The sequence below is a fragment of the Xyrauchen texanus genome, chromosome 22 (assembly GCF_025860055.1).
Source record: "Xyrauchen texanus isolate HMW12.3.18 chromosome 22, RBS_HiC_50CHRs, whole genome shotgun sequence".
Lineage (NCBI taxonomy): Eukaryota > Metazoa > Chordata > Actinopteri > Cypriniformes > Catostomidae > Xyrauchen > Xyrauchen texanus.
Window position 1 is genome coordinate 28081551 of NC_068297.1, and position 23110 is coordinate 28104660.

The window sequence follows — 23110 nt, forward strand, 5'->3', positions numbered from 1 at the left end:
CTCTTGATATGCATCTTAGACAAAAACTAAAATACTCACACTAAAAACTGGATCATTTGAATAAACAAGGTTTTTCAACAAGAGTTTTCTAAAACATTGTCAGTGCATTCATAATGCCTCACTGTGTGTCATGTTTTCATCAACAATGTTTGAAATAAAATTGTCTCTAATCCGGTCTTTTGTAAAAAGAATCAAATAACAACTTGTGCAGCTGGAAACATCATAACTCAAAACATTTTAAGCATTTAACAATTGAAAAGCTTCCAGTAAAGGTAAGACTGAATTATTTAATTATTCTCAATCTGTTTAGTGTTATTTTGTCATGTTAAATATTGGAGTATAACAATATTAACAGAATCTGACATCTAGAATATTTTTAGTCCTTGACGTGTACATGTTACTGGACTATAAGATTGTCTGTATAGTCCAATAACAGACAGAAATGTAAAACCAATGAAATGCATAAGACCCATTCTTCCTCATTTTTGGCTTCTAGCGGGTATTGAGATTTTTTTCCAGATAGCAGCAGTAGAGATGGCGGTGGTGAGGGAAGTTTAGCGCAGTTAGACGCTTGGAGAAAATTACCCTTGTGAAATTGCAGTGAGCAATTCTTTCGTTACTCTCTACTGGTTTCTCATGTCAGAAAAAGCACATAACAGTGATGTCAATGTAAAATGCTTATTTAATGCAATCAAACTATATCTAAGAGATATCTAAGATCTAATTATCGGGACGTGGCACGTGACTTTTGCTGGTTTTATCGGGATGTCTGGCCACTGCAAATGCCATACCCAACTGCAGCCGGTCATGTTGAGAGAGATTGCACATTTGCAAAAAAACATGGTGCACTTGAATCTGAACAATTAAAGAGCAGTGAATGGTTACTCTGTCTCACAGTATTGAGGAAGAACAGATGATGGTGCAGGTTGACCAATCAGAAGAAAGGGGCATTTTCGATTTTGGATTCTTAATTGAATATGAATCATCATCAATGTAATTTGCAGTGCTTGCTTAGGAGAGATGAAAATTATATGATAAACACATCATGCTACTATTGCCATCTTTGATGATGATAGGTCTTTTCCTAATGTTGAAAGCTATTAGTGCAACAAGCGATATATCAAGCTCTTCAGACTAAAAAATATAATTGGCAGTGGAAGCTTTTCAAGGCTATTTGGTGCTTCTAAACTGGGGATTGTTTCATTAGTGGTCCCTTCCAAGGCAAGCATCAGTTTGAACAAACCCCTTACCCCAAGTATTAAACTTTTAACTTGCCCCGCACCACTGCGATTGTGATGATAGAATGGCCAAAAAATCCCATAGATTTACATTGAAGGAGGAAGCCAAGTAGTATCTTGGGATCAGAATATCATGAAGACTTGGAGATGGGCTCTGTTGTCTTTGTCAGTAAGCAAGCACTCAGTACACCCTAGCAACCACATAGCAATGCCCTAGTAACAACCACATCGACTTTTCTTACTCCAGGTTCTCTGGACTGCCTGCAGGGCCGGTCGGCCAGTCTATCAAGTGATGATATCATTGGACTTGGTCGCGAAGGCACGCGTCTCAGTCAGATATCTCTGATTCCTCGTAGCTCCACCCTGCCCTGTGACACCCCATCTGCCCAACGCCCCTCCCAGCGTACCTCTTCTCTGCGGCCGTCCTCCACTGACAGCGAGATGGTTACCCTGGAGGAGTTCCTGCAGGAGAGCAATGCCCTGTCCCCACCCACTGTAAGTTCATACTTCTCAACAGACCTATTTGTTTGCTTGTTTGACCTTTTAGAACTGGGTATAAGATGCTGCTTCTGATGAATCCGTGACAGATCGTTGGAAATGCATACATTTCCATTTGTTTGCTTGTGGGTTTTAAGATGTGTAATGAATCACACATTGTAGGATGTACATGTTCTCTATTTAGATATCCTGCTCCATCTACCACAAGTTGTGCTCTGGGGGTTATTTATGCAGTCAGAGTGATTTCAGGAGTCTTTCTGAATGTAATTTATGATCGAATTAATTATGCCTGATATTTGAGCTGTACTTCAGAACTTTGAGGCTGTCAACTTAATTCACTGTCAGATGTGTTTACAATTGGGAAGTTATCATAGTGATGAATCTTCAGCATAGATTGAATGGACAAATGGATTAAAATTTAATGCTATAAAAAGTCTTAAATATCTTTAATAAATTACAAGAAGTCTTAGATTTCGTTTGCTAAGGTCTAAAATTCATAATCGTCTCTCTCTCTCGTGCATCCGTCATTTAGCAGCTAACGCTTGAGTTTAGTGTAAATCCGCGCAGGGAAGCGCATTTTTATGAACGTACAATGTTACACATGTATAAACCTTCATAAACCTGTTAATCTAAAATTCAAATGGCATTATGTTGCATCTCTGTAAGCGATTGATACGCTAACACAGTCGCTCCTGCTTATAATCGACAAAGCTGTCAACATGACAATTTGCAAACGTGCGAGGTTGGAGCTGTCTTTTGACGCCTTTCAAATCATAGCACTTCCTTATTTTACACTACCATTGACAATAATTGTAAAAATAACAGGTGTAACTCTGCAGCCGAGTAGTTCTGTTATATCTCTCATCTCCATCTCTCTAGAGCTCCATCTGACATATACAGGTATTTTCAATCAATTTTAAAATTTTTGTAATATACAAAACAATAATTATATAAAGTTATAATATTAATAATATAATATGAAAATATATTATCAATATTTAACATTTAGTATACAATCTGTTTTCAATATACATCATAACTAATTATGCAGCACAGTTCTCTTTCATAATTTAATCTGTTAAAATTTTCAATACATATTGTCAACTTTAAACGTCCATTTTTAAGGTAACTGACGAGTTTTGAATTTACTTGAGACATTTCACACAAAAATTACAATTGTCATCACTTATCTTCATGCTGTTGCAAACCTGTATGACTTTCTTATTTTGGTTGATATCAAAAGGAGATATTAGGGAGTTTCAGTCACCATTCACTTACATTGAATGAAAAACAAGATGCAGTGAATGGTGACTGAGACTAAACGTTTTGCTTAACACTTCCTTTTTTGTTCCATGGCAGAAAACAATTCATACAGACTCGAGGGTGAGCTGTGATGACAGAAATTTCATTTTTAAATGAACTGCTCTTTAACTACATGTCAAAGTATTTGGTAAATGTATCTTCCAAGAAGAAATATATAAATGTTATTCAGCACATGCTAGACCTTATTCACAGCAGCGCCATTTTCAATTTTTGACAAGAATGACAATGAGGCTGTGCAGGATAGAAGTACAGTCTCTTCAGTGGGCTGTACTGCAGTTTAAAGTGTTTTTGGATCGTTCCGCAGACAAAACATTGGAAAAATATCTTTTCAAGAACACTCAGTAGTCAAAAAACTCCAGTTGTGGAAAATCAGATGGGATATTGGAGCTTTTTACAGATTTATACCATGCATGCCATTGAAGGGATGGTAAGTCTATCCCTCACTACTTCATTTCCATTCCCTTTAAAAATCAAACATGGCTATAGTGTGAATAAGGTCTATAGACCAATCCTCTTATTTGCAAAAATGTTAGCACATGCCCAGTAAGTGGTGGCAGAAAGCCCACTGACTGTTGTGTTAGATTTCACAGAAGATTAAACGAAAGTATGACACAAAACCATCATAAATATGAACATATTCTTAGCGATACAATTACTATAATGACATGAGTTAATAACAAACATGTAATCATATTCGCTATAATTTTTTGCGCAAATAAGAAAATAAAAAAAGAGTTGAAATGATCTCAGTCCAGTCAGCTCTGTTGATGATCTTGAAGCCACAGCAGTCAACTAGAGCCCTCTGAATAATTTTTCAACAACAAAATCCTTGACTTTTTACACTTGGTTTTTGCCACCACTTCCATGTTTGACATAAGCGGTGACATTGCCAAAGCATTGGTCTATTGTGACATGTCTTGTTGGAAAGCAAGTGACTAAAGAGAAGGGTCACAATACAGGCTACATACTTTAGGCTACATGCATTCTTAATTAATTCATTTTTTAATGTTGTATTAACTTATTTTCAAAAAGAAACACAAATGCACAATAAAATATAAAAAAAACATGTCCAGAGACATCCAAGTAGTCTCAGTGGTTTTGTATTTACCAGCTAAAAAATATATATATTTTTTTTTATTATTATTGCAAAAGTGGTCTTAAATATTTCTTTTATTTGACCTTAAAAAGTCTTACATTCCTTCTGTAGGGTGCACTGTTGTTAGATCAGTTTTACTATCAGATATAACTATTATTTAATTTGTTATTTAACTCATTAAATTCTATCCTCGGGGCACCACTCTTAGACAAGAGAAAAATTATAGTAAGTGACTGATCAAGTCTCATAAAATTTTGCCCTGAAGGTTGAGTATTTCTATTCATATTCAAAATACTCAAAAAGGGAAGAAGCTAGTCAAATTATTGCCGTACGAATTTAACAGTAATCTGGTTACAGTTGGCTTCTAACAACAACAACAATTTAACAATACTGTAGTAATAGGGGAGTTCTTGACGTGGCAGAGGCTGGCTTCAACACAATATTCAAACAAACAACTGGGAGTACTTCTTATTATAATATAACAAGATTTATTATAATCAAACAGCAATGAACACAGCCAAATACTATTTGAATATAGCTGCCATTTTGAGTGGGGCAAGGCCCTACACTTCGGACACGCAGAAACCCTGACACACTAGATTTTACGCTGCATCAGAGACTTGTGCAAATGCATAGATTTCAATTGGGGCAGTACGTGGGGAGGACTGAGAGGGAAAATGCAAGTTACCAAAAGTTACGAACATTAAAACTTTTGCTGTAACCCACTCTGATGTAGGCATCAGTGATAAATGATCATCTAAGAGGGGTTGATCTAGTTGTGCTTTCGTGAAATCCGATTCACTGTATGCCAGCCATGGCCCGTGTATTTTAAGTCTAGGCCTTCAGTGCGATTCATGCCATTTAAGAAAACACTGTTTCACAATGAATAAGACACTGTATGCAAATATCATACATTGCATGGCATGGCAGTCAACTAATAATACCAATTGATTTTTTAAAAACACATCCACGCACGAAAGCCAGAACCAAGCAGGTCTAATACCAAGAAGAAGCTCTCTTACACGGTTACTTATCAAAACTTGATCTGACACTGAATGCTCAAGCAGCCTAGTTTACACATAGAAAATCAGTCCTCCTTACCTGTTTAATTAATCAATTGCACAGTCATTCAGAACATCTCAGGTTTTCAAATCCATAAAGATCTCTTTCTCAACGGCAATAACAGCAGTGATGACAGACGACTTGTCAGCAAGATCTCGCGCTCTTCGATTTTGAATTATATACATCACTTAAAGCATGATTTCGTTACTCAAGGCCAGTTAGAAGGCCTGGACTGGAACATATCCTAAAGACCACACCCACCAAGAACAAATAAATCAATCCGATTGGTTGATGAATCTGTCAATCTGGGTTTAGATGCCCATTCACTGCGGTGTTGAGGGATTCTGTGGCAATTCTGAAGGCCTGACAGGGTGGAGCTCAGACTAGTGCTGCTTCAGCTAAGGAGCATGTCTTCGGGCATGTGATTTGTGAAACAGTTGTTTTTGTTTTTTGCTCTTCATTTTTAGATGAATTAGGAATGGAAAGCGATTGAAAATACATGTGCATATGCAAAAAGTTCAATGAGAATGAAAAGATAAAAAAATATGTATTTATTTATTAGACATGTTATGCCAGCAGAGAAGGCATTGCTGGCCCTGAGAAATCGGCACTGCTGTATTTCTACTTACTTTCAATTCCATAAACTCCACATGGAGCTTGCACATTCCTATGTCAAATGCACCGTCTGAGCTTTCCCTATTTCCCTAATAATAATCTTTGAATTGTGGCAAACTCAATGGCCTTTAATCAAGATGCCTGATGATGATTCATGTCTTTTCTCTCGGGTCCAGACAGGAAGTCGAGAGGATCTCATGACTGACTACTTCACCAGATCTGCCCGACCTGCACCTCTGCGAGATGGTGCTAAAACCCCCACCAATTATGTCATGCCGACCATCAAGACTACTCTGCCTGAACTGGAAGGTCGGGCCCCCAAACCTGGACACAGAGTCAAACCAAGTGTTCGGCACACGGAGACCTCCATGTCCCCCTCTCATTCACAAACGCTTCCAAATAGAGGAGCCGGCTCACGGCCCTCACCTCTGCAGCAGTCTAGCCCTCATGGAGGTGTGGGAGGCAGCACCAGCTTAAGTCGCACTTTCAGCCTGGCCTCTGCAGACCTCCTCCGCTCCAACGGACCGGATAGCTACCGCGCAGAGGCTAGTTCTCCCAATCAGAGCGATGTGGTTAGGAGGTCTGGAGTGGTTGCCAGGGAAAGACCTTTGTCTGCTAGGCTGCCTGGATCTTCACCTATTCCTGCAGACCCAGGGCAGGTGTCAGTTGACCCCACCGCCTATCTCTCGCTCCCCCTAGAGATGAGTTGTCCCTGACCATTCCTCCCCCCCTGCACTCTTCTTCCGTGTCCTTGCAAGCTGAACGGGATTACATAGGGAGCAGTAATAGAGCCAGTGCTGAAACCCGGCCACCCCCTCATCATGGTGAGGTGGCCATGGTTACTCCAGTACGAGCTGTATCTGCACTGAGGCTGAATGATTTGGAGGAAGAACCTCGAGAGCCAAGACAGACTGAGTCGCCTCTACTAAAGAATGCTGACACTGCGAACTTGAGCTACAGCGTTAAGGAACAACCCACCAGCAAACCTGCTTCACCAGACCCCAACAATGACCCTCAGTCTGTGTGGTATGAGTATGGCTGTGTGTAGAACCTGGTGAAGAAACACTTTTGACAAATAAAACTGCACCGTTAACAGCCCCAGGCAGCTTCCTTAAAGTCAGGAAACTTTTTTTGACACCTTAATAGCACCAGGTGCATTTGTGGGTCTTGCACACATACACCTTGATCTGAAAAGGAATGTATGAGGCACTCGAATGTATTCCCTTTTTTTCTCCTTCCGACTCAATTGAACAACATTGATTTCTGCAGCTCCATGGCAGGCCAGTATGCACTCTATTCTGAATGTGAAAAACAAATGTTTGTCTGTGTGCTAGGAGCCACTCCCAGCATAATTACTGAGTAGCGACTGCATTCATCTTTAGGAGGTGCAGGACAGTTCTAGGTCCATCACAGAGAAACAGTCTCGCTGGTACCCATTACTGGAAATGGGCTCTCTCACTCTTTCCCTACTGACAAACCAAGCATTCTGCTCATTTCAGCTTCTGTGGGTGACCATGTATTTAGTAAGGGACTGGGTTTGGCTCAGGCTTTGGTCAGAAGCATGCAAAAGGATAACAGATCCAAAACTGAGAAACCGACAGGAGGAGACTGATGGAAAAAAAGCACAAAGTAACATTCCACCTACTTTCTGATATTTGGTTTGATATAATAGGGAAGAACCCTGCTGCAAAAAATTCTAAACCAGCCAGTTGGTTAAGGCTGGTCTTAGCTGGTCTCCCAGCCTGGCCAAGCTTGTGCTCAGCTGATTTAACTGGTTGGCCAGCTGGTCTCCTATCCTGACCAGCTGGAAATTGCCCAAACCCTTTTAAAACCAGCCAGGCTGGGAGACCAGCAAACCCATTTAGGGTGGTTTAATCATCCTTTTTAATTTTTTTTACTGGGAATCTCTTGGAATCACTGGACACATTGCCCAGTTGTACACAAGCATTTAGGTTTGTACTAATGAGAAGACCAATAAGGCTCTTTGCTGCATTTTGGTGTTTTTTTTTAACCACACTTTTATAACACTGCACAACTGTTAATGACTAGAAGTTCTTATTTATTTATGAATGTCTTTGGGACAATTAAATGACACTTGTGTGCATGGTTGTTTTGTGTGTGCATCTGTATGCAGGGATGTAAATTCCAGGGAGGGATGGGGGAGGCAAACCCCTCAATAATCAAAACGAGCACGTACAACCCCCACATTATTTATACCATGATCAATGGAAACACGAGCAAATGTTTCACACTGCAAACAATGTTCAAGCCAAATCTACGCCCTTGTCTGTATGCCTCATATCCCAAAATGTATTTTGTTTGGAATGGCTGATAGTGTTTACAGTATGTATTAAATCAAGTCTAATTACATGGTACACTGGACGTTTTATGTCCATGTGAAGAGACTTGTCCTTTAAGTTTGGTGATGGCACCCATGGTTTCTCAGTGTTCCTCCCAGATTTTGTTGTGTATTCACCGTTAGTTGTTTTTCTGTTGGCCATCTCATGTCACCATCTACTTTTAATTCTAAAGTCAGAGGCAAGAACTGATTACCAATGGAGATAAAGCATTCACACACTGTGTTAAAATAAGTGTTTTCTGTTTTAGTGTGCACAGCTACTGGTAAAAGATAATTTTTTTTTCCATACACTACTGCACATAGATCATTACCTATAAGATACTCTGTGTTTGACTAGATGCCCTTTAACAACTTTTTACACCTAATAATGTAAAGTTTAATTGTGAATGATATACGTTTGTTTAGAGAAAGCTGTTGTCCAAAAACTCTTTGTAATAAAGATTTTTCTAAATGTAATCTATAAACATGGGGCATTTTTTTTAGAAACATTACTCTGACCTAAACCACACGTTTAGGTTATACTGTAAATGTGTGTTCACACGGGACACGTTATGGCCTAATTTCAGCTCAATATGTCAATGAGTGGTCTGCGTTCCATGTACCAGACACGCCGTTACGTGAATGCCTCGCGCCATGAATGTTGTTTTAAAGACTCCGTGTCAGAAATAAAAGACAAACTTTTTAAAACGCCCCTCGAGTCTCCTGCGGTCTGTACCATTCCGTCTTCGTAATGGCTTAAATTTCCCGTCTTTTTGAACGCAAAAAGACATTTATATTGTGTTTATTCAGATATCATATTTTTCATAGTTACCTAGTGGAGGAGCACTTAGGCTACACCTTAAAGAATAGTAAACTACATAGACAGCATCATGCGTGTTCCGAGTCAGCTCAGTTTACACACTTGGCTTATCTGACACACGCTTATGATATGATACCCAAAGAATGCTGACTATGCAGGCAGGGCACTAGGATTTTAGACACAGCCTGAGTGGGAAGACATGTGTGAGATGGTTTCACTTTTAGTAGCAAACCGTTTGCGCATCCTTGAAGGAAACCCAGACCTAGCAGATTTATATATCACATTTATTACCGACCTTTTTTATATTCCGGAAGCGATGTTATCTGTGTTCACTGCTGAGTAGTTGGATATAAATATGCTGTTCAGAAGAGAGCTGGTCGTGCTGCTTGTAGAGGATGTTCACCACACTTCAGAAATGCCGAGTGAGCGACATGTGTGATAAAACCAGCAAGCGGAAGGTAAAGTAATTCACCTACTTTACAGCAGTTTCTGTCTCACTACCCTGACAAAAGCCATCATTTTCGACAAAATACCATAGTAGTTATTGATATTGGTATTATGCGCCGAAAGCTAAATTAAAATAAAAAGTCTTAAAGCATCTTACAATATGTGACTAATCCTATATTAATTTATATGACTTTGCATTAGTAAATCATGATAATATCCTATTCTATGCTATTCTGGCGGAACAATATGTTTATCTTATAAGTTTGTATTATTATTATTATTGCGTTACTAACACGATGTATGGCTATTTGTAGTGATGAGAGCTGAATATATAGGCCTAACCATTTTGCTTATTATTATTTTACGAATTAATGTAAAATAAAATAAAAATTATTAGCCTATAAGCAACAATTTCTTAAGTGAGAATATCGTATAATATTCATTTCATCTGCTGTTTGGGAAAATAATCTGACTCGTTTATGACGGTGTATTTTTTTTAGCGACTGTTACAAATTATTTTAAATATAAATTAAAAATGTAATCTAAAAATTAAACGTTTACAGAATCCTGTCCACGCGCACGTTTTCCCCAGGTTTGATTATTTCCCGGCCCCTAACCACATCCTCCACAGGTTTAGCAATATACGTTATTAATAAAAATGGTATATCCTTTCTTATATGCTGAAATTACAACTTTTCCCTGACTTAGCCTAGGCCTATATAAAATTAAAAAATTACATATTTTATTTGTTAAAAATATATTTATTTTTATCTTTTCGATTATTTGTCTCCTTTATCTTATTTATGTATACATTTGGTTGGTTTAGCCTATATGTATACTTTTCACCTGTACATGTCTTTAGACTGATTGTATTCTGACTGATTGATGAGTGATTGTATTCATACATTGATCTTATTGAACATTTACATTGATACAATGGTGCTAAAACTGTGGATTTTTTTTTCTTCAATGTTAAATTAGCGATCTGGAACAATTTCACCGTGACGTCATGTGACCATCTTATGTACGGGACGCCTTGATTCGATACCGGAAAACAATTTTATCTTTAAATACGGGACGATCGTATCGGTTACCTAATGTAACCTCGGTTCTCTCTAGATGAGGGAACCAGTACCGCTATGGGAAAGATTCATCTTTTCTGAGATATTGAAGCCAAAAAATTATCCTTAATTTTTGTATCCATTGTCAACGCAGTGCGGCAGCTGCAGACCTTGAGCGGGCTATCTAGCGAGCTCATAGGTTGCTCTGCGGCAACTGCTGCAGCCTATAGACGAGCTTGGGCTGAACTCGCATCCAATGAGAGGCGTCCGGCGCTCACTGCATCAAAGCCCGCCAAAATGGGCGTGACTAGAGTGCATATAAGCGTAGTTCGTAGGCTGGAACCCTGGTTTTCATTGACTGAAGCGAAAAGTCGCTCATGGCGCGAGCACGGCCGGCTACGCAATACTCGTTCCCTCATCTAGAGAGAACTGAGGTTACATTAGGTAACGATACGTTCTCTTACGAGAGGTTCTCTCGTATTGCGTAAGCTATGGGCTTCCGGGAACCCATTGTCAACGCCGTGCGCGCCAAGCATCCACTGTATGAGCCCCAGGGAATTAAGGGGGGACCCGGGGGAGCCCTTATGAGTGGGGAAATAATATTTGGCCGGCAAGAATGCGGGTTATTGATTGTGTAATACATAAGCATATAGTGGGAAGGGAACGACAGAGCGGCGGTGCCGGTCTGTGTGGAATGTGACCCATCAGTGCAGCTCACCAGGGGAGCTGTAGCATATTAAACCGCTAGTGCCTGCAGAGCGGGCACTTCCATATTGTAAAATCTGACAAAGGTGGAGGGGGAAGTCCATCCCGCTGCCACACATATGTCGTGAATGGAAATCCCGCTGGACCATGCCCACGAGGATGCCATGCCTCTAGTGGAGTGAGCCCTAATGCCCAACGGGCATGGCAGGTCTTTTACGGCGTATGCAGCAGCAATAGCGTCCACTATCCATCTAGATAGTGTCTGTTTCGAGGCGGCGAGACCTTTGGTGCGCCCTCGAACGAAACAAAAAGCTGCTCAGAGCGTCTGAAAGCGGCGGAGCGCGCAGTATACAATCTCAGTGCTCTGACCGGGCAAAGGAGATTGGCGTCGCGTTCAGCTATCGGATGCTGGCAGCGCCGATAGGGAAATGACCTGTGCTCTGAAAGGAGTACCGATCACCTTGGGAACATAGCCGTGTCTAGGCTTTAAAATGACCTTAGAGTCACTTGGTCCAAACTCAAGACACGCAGCGCTGACAGACAGCGCGTGAAGGTCTCCCACACGTTTGACTGATGACAGGGCAGTCAGAAAAATGGTTTTGAGTGAAAGGTATTTCAAATCCACGGATTGAAGTGGTTCGAAAGGGGGCTTTCATAGTTTCGAGAACTATAGAAAGATCCCAGATAGGAACCGATGGGGGCGCGGGGTTCATCCTTCTAGCTCCCCTGAGGAAGCGGATGACCAGCTCGTTTTTACCCCATGACTGGCCGTGCAGGGGTTCAGCGAACACCGCAACGGCCGCCACATACACTTTGAGCGTGGATGGGGATCTGCCCTTATCCAGCAGCTCTTGTAGAAATACTGAGCAGCGACGACACCCCACATGTCCGCGGGTCCAGGTCTCTGTTGGTGCACCATTTTGAGAACACAGACCATTTTGACGCATAGAGTCTTCTCGTGGAAGGGACTCTAGCGTGTATGATGGTGTTTTTTACTCCTTCTGGCAGAGCGACGGGTAGTCGTTGATCACCCACGCATGCAGCCCAGCCTCTGGGTGGGGATGCCAGATTGTGCCGCAAGCTTGAGAGAGGAGATCTGCTCTCACTGGGATGGGCCACGGCGCTGTCAGTGACAGCTGCGTAAGCTCCGGGAACCATGTCTGATTCTCCCAATGCGGGGCTATGAGGAGCACCGAGTGACGCGTTTCCCTGATCCTCTGCATTACCTGTGGCAATAGCGAGACGGGAGGGAAGGCGTAAAGCGGGCGTCTGGGCCAGTCCTGGGCCAGCGCGTCCTCGCTTCGAGAAAAATATTGGGCAGTGAGAGTTCTCTTTGGACGCAAAGAGGTCTATCTCTGCTCTGCCGAATAGGTGCCATAACGTCTGGACTGTTTGAGCGTGCAGGGACCATTCCCCTGGGGAATATTGTCTCTGGACAGTCTGTCCGGGCCGTCGTTCAGGTGGCCTGGCACGCGCGTCGCCCTCAGCGAGCGCAGGTGGCACTGGGACCAACTCCGTATGCGTTTAGTCAGATGGAAGAGGTTCCTGGATCTGAAACCGCCCTGACGGTTTAGGTAGGATACCACAGATCTGTTGTCCGAACGGACCAAGACGTGGTGACCCTGAATGACCGGGAGAAAGCGCACGCAGCGTGCATCGACCGCTATCATTTCCAGACAATTTATGTGAAGGAGCTTTTCCTGAACTGACCATAGGCCGAAAACCGGAGAGCCCTCGCGAGACCGCGCCCAACCCGTGTTGGACGCGTCTGTCGAGATGACTTTTGGCAAGATACAGCTCCCATTGTCACTCCCGCTGATACCATTCGGCCACTGTCCAGGGCTGCAGAGCTGATATACAGGTCTGAGTCACCTTGATGGGCTGGCGGCCTGTGGACCAAGCCCGGCGAGACGCCGGGTGTTTAGCCAATGCTGAAGTGGGCGCATGTGCAGTAAACCCAGCTGAAGTACTGCTGCGGCTGAGGCCATGTAACCTAGCACTCTCTGGAATTTCTTCAGAGGCGTGAGGCTGTTCATCTGAAAAGATGCGGCTAGTCGCTGAACACGGCGTGCGCGCTGTGTAGATAAGCGAGCCGTCAATGCCACGGAGTCTAGTTCTATTCCAAGGAAGGAAATTGTCTGACTGGGCTGTAGTGAGCTCTTGGTCCAATTGACTGCAAGACCCAAACTGTTCAGATGGCTGAGGAGAACTGCTCTGTGAGACAGAAGCTCCATATGTGACTGAGCCATAATCAGCCAGTCGTCCAAATAGTTCAGAATTCGCAAACCTTGACTCCGCAGGGGTGCGAGCGCCACATCCATGCACTTCGTGAAAGTACGGGGTGCTAAGGACAGGCCGAACGGAAGGACGGTGTATCGATAAACCTGGCTGTCGAAGGCAAATCTCAAGAATGGCCTGTGACGGGGATTTATCTGAATCTGAAAGTATGCATCTTTCAGATCGAGAGAAATAAACCAGTCCCCTGGCGCATCATGCGCGAGGAGTTTCCTGATTGTAAGCATTTTGAATGGTCTTTTTGCAAGCACCTTGTTCAAAACCCTGAGATCTAATATGGGTCTGAGGCCGCCGTCTTTCTTGGGAACAAGAAAATAACGGCTGTAAAGCCCCGACTCGGCTCAGAGAGGGTGGCACTTTTTCTATGGCCCTTTTGCACAGAAGGCTTGCTATTTCTGAACGAAGCATGCACGCTGCTTCCGTGTTCACAGTGGTTTCGAGCCAGCTCTGAAGCGAGGAGGGCGGCGATCGAACTGTAGCAAATAGCCCTGTTGTATTGTGCTTAACACCCACTTGGATATCCCTGGAATAGCTTCCCACGCTTTGAAGCGTAACGCTAGAGGGTGAATGGCCAATTCGCTCTGATTGCCGCACACAGAGCGCTGAACAAAATGCATGAGCGCGTTTAGTGTGTTCATGCATGATTGCTCGCGAGACAGCATGAACAGGCTGTTTTGTGAGTGACTTCCTGATTGGAATGAATGGGGAAAGAGTCACATCTGTTACGTGATGCGCAAGCATAGTCATGGGCACGGGACTTGCACACAGAGGAATGTTTGCTGGCCGTGTATCAGAGCGGGCAGAGAATGGGCGCGCGCACGTATTCGTGGGCGCAATTATTGACTCTAGCGCTCGAGCGGTTCGTAACCGCTTTATGTGAGCGTGCTCTGGTGGGGACACGAGACATGCAGTGCTTGTGTGCAGAAGTGAACACTGGATTGTGGGCACATTTTCTACACATAGGGCTGGTCGTGTGACAGAGCGGGCAGAGAATGGGCGCGCGCACGCATTTGGGGCACCTTCATTGACTCTGACGCTCGAGCGGTTCGTAACTGCTTTATGAGAGCGTGCTCTGATAGGGGCATGGGATGTGTTATGCTTGTGTGTAGGGGCGAACACTGGGTTATGGGCACTTTTTCTACACATAAGACATTTTTGCTCTTTACAAGATTTATTTGGGTCGCCGTGAAAACGGCGTTTGAGTGCAGGCAAGCGGGCAGTGTCACCGGCTTGTTGGCTGCTAAATTCACCACTGTAGTAGCCTGAGAGAAGGGGACTGACAGGGGGCAAAGCTTTGACGGTGGTCCGGCCGCGGCGGGACTGAGCCGTCGTTTGTTCAACAAAGTTAGGAAGACTTCGGTTGCTCTGGTTTCAGCGTTACCTTAAATTGAGGCCCACGGGGGGGTGGCGGTCTGCGGCGGCTGTCTGATCGCGATCGAGGGCGGCCGCCCTGTCGACGCTGAGAAGTCTGAGATTGTTGAGATGGGCGCTGTGAAGAGGCTCGTGCAGGAGGCTGTTCACGTGAGCGGCCTGCAGAGGAGCTAGCGCGACGCGGCAGGAAGAGGTTCATGGCTTGAGTGGCTTTCTGGACTTCTGAGAAGCGGTCAACAATGCCACTCACCGCGGAGCCGAAGAGACCGGTCGGAGAGAGCGGTGCGTTGAGGAACGTGGAGCGCTCTGCTTCTCCCATGTCGGCTAGCGTTAGCCACAGGTGTCTCTCGGTCACAGTCAGCGAGGCCATGCACTTCCCTAGGGCTTGAGCTGTAGCTTTGGTAGCCTGAAGGGCGAGGTCTGTCGCGCCGTAGATCAGTAACAGCCTCTGGGTGCCTGCCTTTCTCATCCCACTCGAAGAAGGTCCGCTTGTAGGATCTGTAAAACGGCCATGGAGTGCAGAGCAGATGCGGCTTGGCCGGCGGCGGAATAGGCGCGGCCAACATAGGCGGAAGTCGCTCTGCAGGCCTTAGACGGGAGCACAGGCTTAGACCGCCATCTCGTGGAGGGCGGGCAAAGGTGTGCTGCTACCGAGTCCTCGACTGGGGGGATGGAGGAGTAGCCTCTCTCGGTGGCGCCGTCCACCGACGCGAGAGAGGTGGAGATGTGGGAACGGGTCCTGGCCGAAAAAGGATCGTTCCACGACATTGCAAGCTCCGTGTGTAGTTCCGGCAGGAATGGAGCGGCCCGGGCCGCGGGTGTAGAGCGGCGATGGCTTTGAAGAAAGCAGCCGTCGAGTCTGTTGGGTGCCTGCTCAGGGGGCGGTGACCACTGGAGCCCGAGGCGGTCGACGGCCTGTGTGAGGAGGCGTGTTAATTCCCCTTCGACTCCGGCGCGGGTCCTGCTGGATTCCTGGGCCGAGGAGGAGGCTTGGGAGCCTGACCACTCCTCGCTGTCCGAAGCCATGATGGAACAGCAGGCCTTATCCTCCGCCTCGTCATCCGAGATGGCAGCAGTGCGGCCGCTCGGCGGCAACTGCGCGTCCCGGGGGGGCGGGGAGGGTGAAAACGATGCTCGAGGGAGAGGCTCCGGCGAGGCAGTCGCTTCAACCACAGTTTCCGTGGTGGCTTCTGCTTTGAGCGCTTCGAGTCGAGCCCGCAGTGTCGACATCGGTAGCTCCTCGCAGAAATCGCATCCGCCCTCAGCAAGGGCGAGCTCTGCGTGCCCCAGTCCCAGGCAGAGAGCGCAGATGATGTGGCGGTCTCCGGTGCTGAGAAGGGCGCGACGAGGCGCAAGTGGAACGAGGCATCTTTAAAAAGATGCTCGATACTCTTTTGTGAAGTTCGCTGAGGAACTTAGCTTGCTCTAAAAAAGGATACGTCGCCGGATGGCTGAAGGTGGCGAAGACGGCCGGCTTCTTCGAGCACTGTCCACGCTTGCTAGATGCCCCTCGAACGGCGACGCGGCTTCCAGTTCAGAGATGTGAAGAGCTTCGCTGAAGAGATGAAAATCAGGGTTCCAGCCTACGAACTACGCTTATATGCACTCTAGTCACGCCCATTTTGGCGGGCTTTGATGCAGTGAGCGCGCGGACGCCTCTCATTGGATGCGAGTTCGCCCAAGCTCGTCTATAGGCTGCAGCAGTTGCCGCAGAGCAACCTATGAGCTCGCTAGATAGCCCGCTCAAGGTCTGCAGCTGCCGTACTGCGTTGACAATGGATACAAAAATTAAGGATAATTTTTTGGCTTCAATATCTCAGAAAAGATGAATCTTTCCCGTAGCGTAAGCTAGCTTACGCAATACGAGAGAACCTCTCGTAAGAGAACCCGTATTTTACGCGACGGGTGGCAACCCTACCAACAAGGGTAAATTAAGTAATACCGTTATGGGCTTTATGTTCGACAATCAGCCCACAATATTCAACATCTTAATTAATTAGCTTACTTTGTAAGTTCATTTATGCAAGAGTTGGATTGCTGAGAACAGCCCATAAACATTAAACAGTTTCAAAAAACAAATCTATGTAGTTTAACAAAGTGCTAAGTGCATTTAATAAAACATTAATGTGATGAATTGGGTATTAGGTTATTTTCATGAACGGGTAACACTTTAGAATACTGTATCTTACTTAATGCATAGCCTAACTAATAAGGAATTACTGCAGAACTAATAGGTAATTCTTCATTAACACTCAAGTCACTACTATTAACTACTAAGGAAGATGTGTTAACTAATCAGTATGTAACAGCATTTTATAGTTGTGTTAAGTAACAATTAGCTAATCAATAACTATTGAATTCAGTCATGCCTCCTGATGAACTACTTTTAATTATCTACTAATTCAGCTTCAGGAGAAATAACTATTGAGTAACTACTAATGAACAGTCAATTAATTACAATTACAATAATATCATAACAATTAGCCATTACAATATTCAGGTTGTGGCTCTTTCTTCTTCCTTATACACATTTTGTGGACTTACTACACTCCCAAAATGAGTCATTATAGCGAATTTAGTAGTTTTGTACTGTATGGTCTAATGCTAAAGTATTCAGTATTTTGAATATGGAGTGGTGGTGGTGTAGTGGGCTAAAGCACATAACTGGTAATCAGAAGGTGGCTGGTTCGATCCCCACAGCCACCACCATTGTGTCCTTGAGCAAGACACTTAACTCCAGGTTGCTCCGGGGGGGGGATTGTCCCTGTAATAAGTGCACTGTAAGTCGATTTGGATAAAAGCGTCTGCCAAATGCATAAATGTAAATGTAAAGTGAAAATACAGGGAACCCATGATTATTTAATACAGAATTACCAGATAATCATTCATTAATGTGGTTCCCTGTATTTTCACTTTAGAATACTGTTCCAGGTTGTAAGTAATTCCCTCATAATTATGTGGTAATTATTTATTAATTACTCATACTGTAAGTTCCCTTCCCCTCAGTCATTGCCTTACATACAGGAATCATTTACCCAAATGCAATGTGATATGTGCTGAGGAAAACAAGAGACACACACACTATACTGTATATAAATCATAAACCTACCTGAGGTAAGTTGGCTAGTCACTTATAGTGGGGATGGGGTTCCATTCCATTGTTGATTTCTGGTTACAGACCACACTCACAAAGCAATTGACCATACAGGCCAAAACTACTAAATTCGCTGTAATGACTCATTTTGGGAGTGTAGTAATTCCACGAAATGTGTATTGCATTTCCATAGTAATAATAACATTAGATATAAGGAAGAAGAAAGAGCCACAACCTGAATATTGTAATGGCTAATTGTTATGATATTATTGTAATTGTAATTAATCGACTGTTCATTAGTAGTTACTCAATAGTTATTTCTCCTGAAGTTGAATTAGTAGATAATTAAAAGTAGTTCATCAGGAGGCATGACAGAATTCAATAGTTATTGATTAGCTAATTGTTACTTAACACAACTATAAAATGCTATTACATACTGATTAGTTAACACATCTTCCTTAGTAGTTAATAGTAGTGACTTGAGTGTTAATGAAGAATTACCTATTAGTTCTGCAGTAATTCCTTATTAGTTATGCATTAAGTAGATACAGTATTCTAAAGTGTTACCCATGAACGATGACTTCCAGGGCCGTTGCAAGACATAAAGCTCTACTGGGGCACAGGACCCCATTAATCATATTGCTTTTTTTTTATTATTTCTTGAAAGTCTGCAGCGTGCAAGAAGTGTGCTACACAATGCACTATACAAACTTCCCTTGCTTAACCCACTATTCCTACACTGCAACAAGTACTGGGAAAACATGTAGAGTATATTTAAACATGTAGAGATATTAATCTCTATGAAAATATTAAGTATCTTTAACATACTGTACATGTTTTATGGCATAAAATGCATACACTGTATATGCAAATAACAAAACCGAAGAAAACTTTCTTGCACATTTGCATTCTTCTATATTACACAATAGACATCAGGAAAACCTCTGTCAAGTAAGTCTATGGAATTGCATTATCCAACGTCAGGCACAACGGACTCTGACAAAACGGCTTTAGACAAAAAGGTCTCAGAATGAGCAGAGAGTTGGTTGATAGGTAAGCGTTGGCCACTAGGCAGAGTTGGTAGCTAAACTGGCTGAGTTTGGTTGCTAGCTTGCAAAACTAGCTGAGCTATATCTAACTTTTATAAATGCAGAAGTGTCGTTTCTATAAATGAATAACTAGCTTGCTAACATAATTGGTGTATGTTTGAAACTCATTAATTTGACTTGCAACAACTCAAAACAAGCCAAACTATAGTCCTTTTTTGTCGCTAGGTAATTAGCACACTCATCTTTAGTGATGGTGGCGTAGTAGGCTAAAGCACATAACTGTTAATCAGAAGCTGGTTTGATCCCCACAGCCACCACCATTGTGTCCTTGAGTAAGGCACTTAACTCCAGGTTGCTCCGGGTGAATTGTTCCTGTAATAAGTGTACTGTAAGTCGCTTTGGATAAAAGCATCTGCCAAATGTAAAATGTAAGTGAACTTATTAATTTCATATCCAAAAGATTGATTCATTGTTATCATACACAATCAAGGACAGTACTACAAAACACAAAAATGTGTTTATTTTCTCTGCAATTCCACGGACTTGACAGAAGTTTTCCTGAGACTTGATGCTTTTTCATCTGATGTCTGAAACCTGACTCTGACAACTGAGGATGTAGTTTGTTTATCAAGTCTTACCTCCCTCAAACTCATCACTCCTTTCTGCTTTCCTGTCTCTGCTTCGTCCAAATAATTTTCTGATGTCCATCTACAGGAGCCAATAATATTTGAGTCAAAATAAGATCATCAGTATTATTTAGAAACTTACTTTAGTTTCATCATGTTTTCATAGCCTACCTCATTTGACTTGCGTGCCCACACCTGGGTAGGGTTGCACCAGCTGTGCCTAAGTTCTCACGAAAGTTAGGACGTAAAGTTCACACTAAGGGCTTAGTAACTACTAGTTAGTTTGTAACTAAGTTGGTGCTTAATTTGATTGCACCACCTGTTCTTAAGACTTGACTAGTAGGTCCTAACCTCTCCGAAAAGTAATGCATAGTCGCATAATATGACGTTTACCCGTATTGATCCAATAAACAGCCTTCAAATTTGTACACAGAGCTGTTAAAAAGCTGTTTATGCTGTTGTTGTTTATGCCACAACTAAGCTAAGTTGTAACGTACATATAGCTGGTGCAACTGGCCCCTGGACTTGTGTGCGGCTGTGCACACTGCAGTGGCTTTGGTTATAGCAAGCGCACAGACGCGTGCCGCACAGACATGGATTTCTGCACGCATGTATCAGATTTATGTTTTTGGTTAAACTGCGTTTCTTTTACAAGCGTTGATTGGATGGGTTACTGCATTGCATTTAGATAGATCCATTTCTTTTTCCGGGATTACCAATCTAAATGAATGCACTGACAAATAAAGTAAATTGTTAAAACTCAAACTTGAGCTTTTACTGGGGCACAGCAGATTTATACTGGGGCACGTGCCCTAGTAAAAGGGGTCTAGTGGCGTGCCTGGTTCAGATTATTAATATCTCTTCTTGTAGGCTTATAGGTTAGAATAGGTCCGTGTGATGGACTCAACCCACACACAAGACTGTCTTCATACAGGTCATTCATTTCAGCATAAATAAATCATAGTAATTGGAGTCTGTTGTAGACTTCTGAGACTACAATATAGTAACGGATGTATATTGGATGTATATTGGATGTCTAAAGTGTATAAAGAGCACCCCAATTTTAGAAATAAATACTTTGGTTTTTTAATCCAAACTACATTGATTCATAAAAAAATATTATAAAATATATAGATTTATGTTTAGGTTCAAGGACAAGTTCACCCAAAAATTAACCCCCCACCATTTACTCGTTCTAAACCTGTGTGACTTACTATAGTTCTTGAAATACACACAAAAGAGACATTTTGAAGAATCAGCAATTTGCAGAGATGTTAATGATAATCAATTATTTATCATTACTAATTTGATTAAGCTCACTGATCGTCGATTTATCAATTTCAAAACAAATGCATGCAGTAGTAGCCTAATCATGCAAGCGGACGTTGAAAAGACTGTCTATACAGTCATCCACCGCAAAGAATAACCACACAGATGAGAATCTTCACTTCCTCTCATGTAAAGATGAGTTGGGCTCAATGTATTCAGTGTTGGAGCAGTTCTCTATAAATGAACATATATTTTCTACATGGATCCTGATATTGTGTTTATGTACAACATGAAAACAATCACAGTTGTTCTGCCAGTCTCCTTGTTTTACTACAGTTATGCCTAGGGTTGCCACCCATCCTGTTAAATATGGGATTGTCATGTTTTTAAAGATGAAGTCGCATCTCGTATTTTAAACTGGTCAGGTGGCATCATGGCAAAATCGTTCATTTTACCTTGATATTGGTAGCAAATGTGGGTGGGGGCCGTCCAAAAACATACACCATACTGTTGCAAAAACAAAGTCACAATACTGTTGCATTTGTGATTTAGGGACTGTCTGAAAAGTCCACACAAGTGACAACTGCCATTGCAAAAGACACCACCCCCTGTCAAAAGTGGCAACCCTAGTTATGCTAGTGATCACAAGGAAATCTCACCATCACCAGAGAAGCAGTATGTTATGTGCTGTGTTTACGCAGCATGTTATTATATACTATGTTAGAATTACTATGTTTTGTTTGCTTTCCATAGAATCCACAAAATGTTATCTGGGAGACATCTGCTGATTACAAACTTCCTGCACTCATTGAGTAAGATTTGGTGAACATGAGGTTGCGAAGATGAACATGTCGGAAGAACAAATTAACTGCACTATAAGCCATGAGATTCACCAGTACCTGTTCTCAGGTGCATACATCTTAGTCCTGCTAGTGGGTCTCCCAGCCAATGCTTACTCGATGTACCATGCCTGGCTGCAACTGAAAGCCCACAATGAGCTGGGGGTCTACTTACTCAACCTGACCATATCAGATTTGCTGTACCTGGCCTCCCTGCCCCTCTGGCTGCAGTATATTTTCCAGGGGGATAATTGGAGTGGCTCCGAGTGGCTCTGTCAACTATGTGGCTTCCTTCTCTACGAGAACATCTACGTAAGCATCGGTTTCCTGTGTTGTATCTCCATAGATCGATACCTGGCTGTGGTATACCCCTTCCGTTTCACTGCTTTCCGAACGGTGCGAGCTGCTTTGCTGGTCAGCGTCATTGTCTGGCTCAAGGAACTTGCAGTAGGCATTGTGTTTTTCCTCCATAAGGAGCTCAGCAAGGACAAGCTTAACCAATCGGTGTGCTTTGAGCATTATCCCATGAAGACTTGGGAGTATTCCATTAATTACTACCGTTTTTACATAGGCTTCTTGTTTCCTTTGGGAATCTTATCAGTGTCGTACTTTCAAGTCCTCAGAGCAGTGGGCAAGAGTACAGGCACGCAGACTGCACAGAAAACACACATAAAGTATCTGGTGAGCAGCACCATTGTTATCTTCCTGGTGTGTTTCACGCCATACCACATCTTCCTGCTGGTGCGCACGGTGCTAGAAAGAGACTGCACCTTTATCGAGAACATTTTTAATTACTATCATTTCTCCCTGTTGCTTACTAGTTTTAACTGTGTGGCGGATCCGGTGCTGTACTGTTTCATTAGCGAGAGCGCCCAAAAGGGCATCCAGAAGGCTCAAGACGCATGCACTCGCGTCTTCTGCTGTTGCTCCAAAAGCCATGGAAGGTTCAGCACACACTCTACTGAACTGGTAGTAGCCAATGATAATGTTCCAGGAGCCTCAGTGGTGACACAGTTGTGCAAATCATAACTTACATTTGAATGGCTTTTGTTTGTTGTATTAATAGTTGCTTATAAAATGGACACCATGAAATTGACCCTTCGCTAAGCCTTACATTAAGACCAGTCATACCTTAGCAACTGTTTGTGGCTACTGTATTGTCATGCAAGATCTAATGTAAGTTTATAAATATCCTGTGAGTTTGGATGATCAGATCAGAAATCATCCAAAAATATGGTAATGCATTGTTTGCGGGATGGTAAAAAGTCTTAGCCTCGATTCTGATTTGCAGAAAAACTGCATAAAACTAAGATAAAAATGGCAAATAAAGATGCTTTGCAGTGTCACACTTCATTCCAGTCTAT

At 43.0% G+C, this 23110-nt stretch overlaps 2 protein-coding genes across 3 annotated transcripts in view; both read left to right on the plus strand.

Moving 5' to 3' along the window:
• LOC127662617 (protein Daple-like) overlaps positions 1 to 8729 on the plus strand; it is a 73781-nt gene extending 65052 nt beyond the window's left edge. The window contains 3 exon segments of the mRNA XM_052153888.1: positions 1486 to 1733; positions 6009 to 6504; positions 6507 to 8729. Of these exon segments, the coding sequence (XP_052009848.1) occupies positions 1486 to 1733; positions 6009 to 6504; positions 6507 to 6880 (1118 nt within the window). The 3' untranslated portion in view covers positions 6881 to 8729.
• LOC127662618 (ovarian cancer G-protein coupled receptor 1-like) lies at positions 1704 to 23076 on the plus strand. Of its 2 annotated transcripts, none has more exons than XM_052153890.1 (2): positions 1704 to 1733; positions 21661 to 23076. In XM_052153890.1, the coding sequence occupies exon 2, from the start codon at positions 21750 to 21752 to the stop codon at positions 22773 to 22775; it is 1026 nt and encodes a 341-aa protein (XP_052009850.1). In that variant the 5' UTR covers positions 1704 to 1733; positions 21661 to 21749; the 3' UTR covers positions 22776 to 23076. The 2 variants fall into 2 exon arrangements, with proteins under 2 accessions (XP_052009850.1, XP_052009849.1); XM_052153889.1 differs by lacking the exon at positions 1704 to 1733 and adding an exon at positions 9149 to 9448.
• Positions 23077 to 23110: the final 34 nt, after the last annotated feature.